Genomic DNA, 7,143 nt, shown 5'->3' with positions numbered 1-7,143 from the left:
TATATTTTCGTTGGCAAAATTGAGCAAAACAGACAACATTGTGTCTAAAATAACACAATATTAACTTCTTACTTACTGAACTGTTGTATAAGATCAGTATCTCATTTGCACTTGTGTGATATTGCACTTAGCCTATTGCTCGTGTGATATTACAGACAAAAACTCAAACAGGGGCATTTTTGCCCCATATCTTGAATTTTAGGGACATTCTAACTACGTTCTCTAGGCTCCATCACACAGTGAGTTGTTGCCCTGCCTCATATTTGTCATCAATCGACTTTATGAAATGTCAGATCACCCACATAGGTCTGGGGCGGCGGGGCAAGTGCGTTAAATGCGTTAATATACCGTAATTAATCTAATTAACGCTTTAAATTACCAGCCCTTATATATATATATATATGACAGTATCTTGAGTTGACAGTAGCAGTAGCTTCAGTTTTGGGTAAGAATAAGCACTTCATCCGGTACTTAGTGTCTTTCATTCCAACATAAGAAAACATTTCTGGAATCTGCATCTGAAATAGCATTTAGATGTATTTACACAGTTTAATGTAGAGTATCTCAGAGGGGTCATGGCTGCATTTAACCTGCCGTTACAGATGCATAAATAATGTTTTGTTTTTTTACATAAAACGTTGAATACTGGTATTTGAAATTATTTAAAAAGAAAAACGGTACTCTTTGCGTGATATAGATTAAGTTATGTATGTATATTAAATTATATAAATATAAAAAGCATACAGAAGCAATTTACAATCTACAATTTAGAATGCCTGGAATTTTTTGTTGTTCTGACTTCGAACTATTTTGTAGTAAGTAACGAATATGCTTCGGGGAAATGTATCAGAGTAAAAGTATACATTTTAATTAGGAAATGTAGTGGAGTAAAAGTAAAAGTTGGCTGAAATATAAAAACTCAAGTAAAGTACAGATACTCCCAAAAAATACTTAAGTACTGTAACGAAGTATTATTACTTCGTTACATTACACCACTGCTATTAACACATTTATTTTGTATAAATAGAAAAGCACAAAACTGCTTGTAACAAAAATATCTGTAATTTGGCCTATATTTCATTGCACCCTTACATTACATTCCATTGACCTATATGTTTACTTTAATAATATAACATTTGCTATGAATATCCTACATTTCTGCCACAATACCACAGTTACGGTTACTGCAGTAAATCCATAGTAAATGTTGGTGATTTGTGGATTGAAGAGTATAACTGCATTGTTGTCGCACAACGTTTCTCCCGTTTTCCACCCGAAAGAAATGGCAGCGCACATGAGTTTATCAAATTATCACTCATGTTTTACTGCTACATCTGGTCTAACATTTCGTGCTGCCACCTTGTGTTGATATTGTGAAACTTCATATTTTGGTTCTGGTTCTGTTTTGAGCTGTTCTGTGTGCTTTAGGTTCTGGACTGGAGCCGATGGAGCTGGACCGGCTGCTGATGGTGGACTCCATCAAGGGCTACAAGGCTAAATCTGTACGTCATTTATTATTCAGTTCTTCCTCTTATGGTCAGTAGGGATGTAACGATTAACCGCGAGCCGGTTGAAAATCGATTCAAATATGTGACGATTCAAATCGGTTGAGATGCTAAACAAATCGCGATTCATTTAGGGGTAGGAGTTTATATGAATGTATTTTATCCAAGGCGAATAACAAATGAGAAGCAATCAAAACCAACAAAAGAGCAATAATATGCAAGTGCTATATTAGTATATTATTATAGTGTTATATTTCAATTTCACAAAGAAACATGCAGCATTTTGTCCAAGCAATAATAATTTAATATTATTATTATTATTATTAAATTTAATAACACGTTTAATTCACAATTTGTCTTAAATCTCATTTTGTAAAAAAAAAAATCGTGAATCGAATCGTGAAATCAAAATTGTGAATCGTTACATCCCTAATGGTCAGTATCGGGAAACATCACACACTTCTGTGGCTCAAAATGATCATTCTGTCTTCGTTTACTCTCCTCATGGTGTTTGAAACCAATCGCTCTCATTCTTATGGAAGCCCTTCTCTGCCAAAGAATAAAAAATAAAAAAGGTAACTGCGACTTTCTATCTCACAATTTTGACATTTTTCTCGCAATTGTGAAAAAAAGTCAGAATTGTGCGATATAAACTCGCGTTTGTGTGTTATAAAGTCCAATTCTGAGGAGAAAAAAAAAGACTTGATATGTTCTCAGAATTGCGAGTTTATATCTCACAATTCTGAGGAAAAAGTCAGAATTGCGAGAGAAAATGTCGCAATTACCTTTACTTTTTTTTATGCAGCAGTATCGGGAAACATCACACACTTCTGTGGCTCAAAATGATCATTCTGTCTTCGTTTACTCTCCTCATGGTGTTTGAAACCAATCGCTCTCATTCTTATGGAAGCCCTTCTCTGCCAAAGAATAAAAAATAAAAAAGGTAACTGCGACTTTCTATCTCACAATTTTGACATTTTTCTCGCAATTGTGAAAAAAAGTCAGAATTGTGCGATATAAACTCGCGTTTGTGTGTTATAAAGTCCAATTCTGAGGAGAAAAAAAAAGACTTGATATGTTCTCAGAATTGCGAGTTTATATCTCACAATTCTGAGAAAAAAGTCAGAATTGCGAGAGAAAATGTCGCAATTACCTTTTACTTTTTTTTATGCAGTGGCATAATCTGAGCTGTTCTCATGTAAAGGAACGCTTTATGGCCAAGCTGCAAAAAATGACTAAAACACCCTAAAAGCCTTACATTATGGCTCCGTATGACCCATGCATGAGGCAGGGCTTCTGCAGGTTTTATGAAGGTAAATTTAAGACTTTAAAACCCTTTTAAGTGCAAGTAAAGAAAACTTATGGAAAAATGAAAGGAAATGCAATGCATCAATGTGGTCTCTTAATTTAAATGTAATCTACAGTATATTACATTTTAATATAAAAAAGGGCCTCTAACACTAGCTTGCTCTATTCTATCTGTTTTCTTTTTATTTATTATATAATAAAAAATAAAAAAAAACCTTGCTGCATGTTCTGCGTTAAGCTAACAGACTTGTTATAGCACTTGCGTATCATTGCTCTATTGTTGATTTTTTATTGCTTCTATTGTCCTCATTTGTAAGTCACTTTGGATAAAAGCGTCTGCTAAACGACTAAATGTAAATGTAATGTAAATAAATGTCTATGGACCTCACAATGAGTTTATTAGCAAGACTTCAAAGTTTCAAAAATTCCAACAGATCTCACTAGAATTCGGAAATAACTTTTACTGTACGTTCCTCCAGATTAGAATGCAAGAATGTGATGTTCTTCAGCAGTACTTTTGTTTAGAGATTCTAAATCTTCTAAAATCACAACCACAAGTTCAGATGAGGTTCGAGAGCTCAGGAGGATGAGCGTTTCGTTTCCCATGTGCACATGGGTGTCTGTTTTGGTTCATCAGCGCTGTATAAACCAGTTCAGATGTTTTTAGGATCAGCTGCATCATATTCTTGTTTCCTCAGACTATCTTTGAAATCAACTCCAACAACAAAAGCAGCGCCAGCGGGGTGATGCGAGCCAAGCGCTCACGAGACGATCGACTGCTCGACAAGTTTTCTAAAGCGCGAGCGGAGCGTATCGTCGAGTCCGCCGTTCCCGCCGTAACCAGAACCGAGGAGGAGCAGGAGCACGAGGAGCTTCAGGTGAGCGTCGCTGCAGAGCTTCAGATGCGCTAACGACATCTGGTTCTAAATATCATGCTTTAAAACAGATTGCATGTAGTCTTGAGCTGAACGAGGGCTGTGTGATCAATCGAAGTCCTAATAAAATGATACGATTTGTGAAAAACATGAAACATTGTAAGATAACGGCACCATAATACAAACAGGACATTTTTACATTTTCTCACCCATAGAAAACCATTATTTAGAAAACTTTGTGCTGTGTACATATTCATATATTTGGGCTTGCTTGCTTGCCTGTATGTTTTATTAATACACTGTACAGCCGAATTCGGTCTTTTAATATCATTGTTATGCATTAAGCCACGTGAAGCGTTTTCTTGAAACAAGTGCGTTATGTTCATCATCTTTCCTGTAGATGGTATGTTTTATTAAGAAGGTGTGTTTCGAATTTGGTCATTTAATATTAGGGATGCTCCGATAGGATTTTTTATTTTTTTTTTGGCCGATACCGATTTTAATAAACAACTATTGGCCGATACCGATATTGGTCAATTGCATAAAACGGGTTAAAAACAAACAAAATAAATAATAATAATCGATCAGTTCACTCAGAATTGGTATTTGAACATTTCTGTTTATAGTTAATAATGTTATTTTTAAAACTTTGTTTTTGCCTATAATAATAATAATGATAATAATAATAAAGTACAGTGTTTTCTTTACTCAAAAAGAAAAAAAACATGAGGGTCTTGGCCAATACAGCATAATCTTTTCTAGATTTTGACCAAATGTATATTAAACAACAAAAAAAAACTGTCAAGCATGTTTTTAAAACAATTAAAGTAGGCCTATGTTTTCAAGATGTTTAAAAATGTTTGCAGCATGGATAAAAAACGCTACTCCTATAAGCGTTTTGAGAGGAAAAAACAGCCTAAATTAGTAGGCTGTACGTCGCATTTTATTATTAATATATTATTATTATCGTTCAGAAATAATTTAGTCTAAAATACTGGTAAATAAAGCAAAATATTTACAAACATTACACACACAATTAGGCTATTTTAGCTCCCTTATTTCCAAATGATTTTTGGCATAAAAGAAAAATCTATAATTGTGACCCATACAATGTATTGTTGGCTATTGCTACAAATATACCCCAGCGACTTAACACTGCTTTTGTGCTGCAGGGTCACATATTGTCAAAAGTATTTTCAATTAGTATTTTTTGTCCACATGTTCTCCAGACTGTGTTCTCAGAAGTGGTTGGAGGGAAAAAACGAAAGCAAGATAATGAAGTAGACGGACCGAAGAGCAAACAGAACAAAAAATCAGGAAAAGATGAGGAGTTTTACATCCCATACAGACCCAAAGACTTCAACTCCGAGCGCGGGTACGACAGCACCACTGCATTATTCTGCATGTTCAGTGGGAAGCATAGACGTTCAGTGTGCGTGTGTGTGTCTGTGCGGTGTGTGTGTCTGTGTGTGTGTGTGTGTGTGTTTGTGTGTTCAGGCTCAGTCTCGGCGGTGACGGCGGCTCTTTCGAGCAGCAGGCCTCTTCTGCGGTTCTGGACCTGATGGGAGACGAGAGCAACACGTTAAACCAGAACAAGAGCCTGATGAAATGGTGAGCAGCTCCTTCCCATTAATCCACACGCAGCACTGTCTGCTTATGCTGAAATTACACGTGTTCACCGCAGGGATCGCAAGAGGAAGCGCTTCGTCCGAGACATGGGCAAAGAGGACAAAAACAAGAAAATCAGGACAGAAAGTGGACAGGTGGTCAACAGCAAAAAGAGGAAGAAGAGCTTGTATCCTTCTTGAAAACAGTCTGTTTTATTTGTTTAGCACTTTTCATTACATTGTTTCAAAAAGCAGCTTTACAGAATCTGATGATGTTGTTAAGCAATTTCTGAGAAACGGACTGAGCACCAAAACACTTGTAGCCAATCGGCAGTAAGGGGCGTGTCCACTCATGTTGGGGGCGGTGCCTGTGTTGCATAGCATTTTCATAAATTTGGTGCGGAGCTATCAAGATAGAAATGTGATCCTTTTGGGTTGAGGCCCGTTTGTTTTGGTGATTTCAGATATCAACAGCGTTTCTCATAAAATCACTTACTGCACCTTTAATGTTTAGACAAGTTTTTAAACAGATTATTGAAAGGAATAAATATCTGTTGTTGATTGGATGTTGAGATGTGGGCGTGGCACTTGAAAGAGCATGCGGGGCGGAGTTTTAAGGTAAAAAATTTTAATATTTAAACACGCGTGGATGAATTGTTCACAACAAGATCTATAGCATGCTTTTAGAAAATAGATAAGGTGAATTTTTATTTCATAACTACTTTAAATGAATAACATCCCCAATGAATCGTTCACAACAAAGACCAGTTCGCACCAACGTGTGAACGACTTGGTTTCAGTTTTGACGTAAACAACATCATCTCCGCATTGATGTTCTCTTTTCCCGCAATATTTTGAATAAACAACGCAGCTCCTCATTGCATCTCGTGTGTAACTAATAAGGCTGCCCGATGCACGTCTGAAATTGTGGATTTTTATTTTAAATTCGACAAATATTCGAAATTCGAATTTTTATTTGACAGCCCTAACAGACTCGGTGCTGATGTTATGTGGATTTGTAAAGGCTTGAGGCTGAAATTCACTTGTCAGTTGGGTTTCTTGACTTTGGTCCAGTTATGAAGAATGGAAGAAGAAGTATAAGATCGATGACAGAGCGTCAGACTCGGATGGAGAAACTGGAGGAGCGATCAGAGGCAGGAGCTTTGGCGGTAAGAACAGAAAATTGTGCTGTAAACTCATTCAGTCCCGCTGGATTTCCTCTTCCTGTGTAAATCATTACTTGTCATGTAGAATATTTTCATTGATCTTGATTCAATATAATACAAAGAATTATGCCTATTCCCAAGTGAAAACTATTCTAATATTACGTACTATGATTAATCTAACTGCGTGTAAGGATTGCAGTGAGCTTAGAACAGAGTGAACTATTTAAAGCTTGAAAAACACTCGTATATGGAGAGAATCTGTTCAGGAGCTAGAAATACATATATGACAGCTATTGATCATCCTTTAAGAACTCATATATGTGACCCTGGAGCACAGTACCCTTGTGACTGGTTTTGTGCTCCAGGGTCACATATGGTAAAAAAAAAACCTGTCCAAAAATATAATATCGGTGCATATATGGAATACTGTGAACAGCTTCAGGCGTATATATCTATATGAGTGTAGACAAATATTCTGGAGTTACCTTTGCAAACCGTAACTCCAACCGTTTTTCTGCCGCGGCACAGTTTTGATATGTAAAAAATCCCACGGCACACCATTAGGCATGTATATATATATATATATATATATATATATATGTATGTGTAGAACAAATATTCTGGAGTTACCTTTGCAAACCGTAACTCGACTTTGTCTAAACCAGTGTTTCCCAACCTTTTT

At 36.3% G+C, this 7,143-nt stretch overlaps 1 protein-coding gene across 1 annotated transcript in view; it reads left to right on the top strand.

Annotated features, from left to right (window-relative positions):
- LOC107729212 (ATP-dependent RNA helicase DDX54-like) overlaps positions 1 to 7,143 on the top strand; it is a 30,376-nt gene that overhangs the window by 13,248 nt on the left and 9,985 nt on the right. Inside the window, exons 14-19 of the mRNA XM_016539677.1 lie at positions 1,429 to 1,502; positions 3,512 to 3,691; positions 4,918 to 5,063; positions 5,186 to 5,299; positions 5,373 to 5,483; positions 6,370 to 6,464. Coding sequence (XP_016395163.1) covers positions 1,429 to 1,502; positions 3,512 to 3,691; positions 4,918 to 5,063; positions 5,186 to 5,299; positions 5,373 to 5,483; positions 6,370 to 6,464 — 720 coding nt within the window. The remainder of the gene's footprint in view (positions 1 to 1,428; positions 1,503 to 3,511; positions 3,692 to 4,917; positions 5,064 to 5,185; positions 5,300 to 5,372; positions 5,484 to 6,369; positions 6,465 to 7,143) is intronic.

This window comes from Sinocyclocheilus rhinocerous, unplaced genomic scaffold (genome assembly GCF_001515625.1).
Source record: "Sinocyclocheilus rhinocerous isolate Xijiao unplaced genomic scaffold, SAMN03320098_v1.1 scaffold2085, whole genome shotgun sequence".
In the NCBI taxonomy this organism is placed as follows: domain Eukaryota; kingdom Metazoa; phylum Chordata; class Actinopteri; order Cypriniformes; family Cyprinidae; genus Sinocyclocheilus; species Sinocyclocheilus rhinocerous.
Note: the sequence above shows the minus strand (reverse complement) of the source record. Positions and strands in the feature narration are given on the sequence as shown.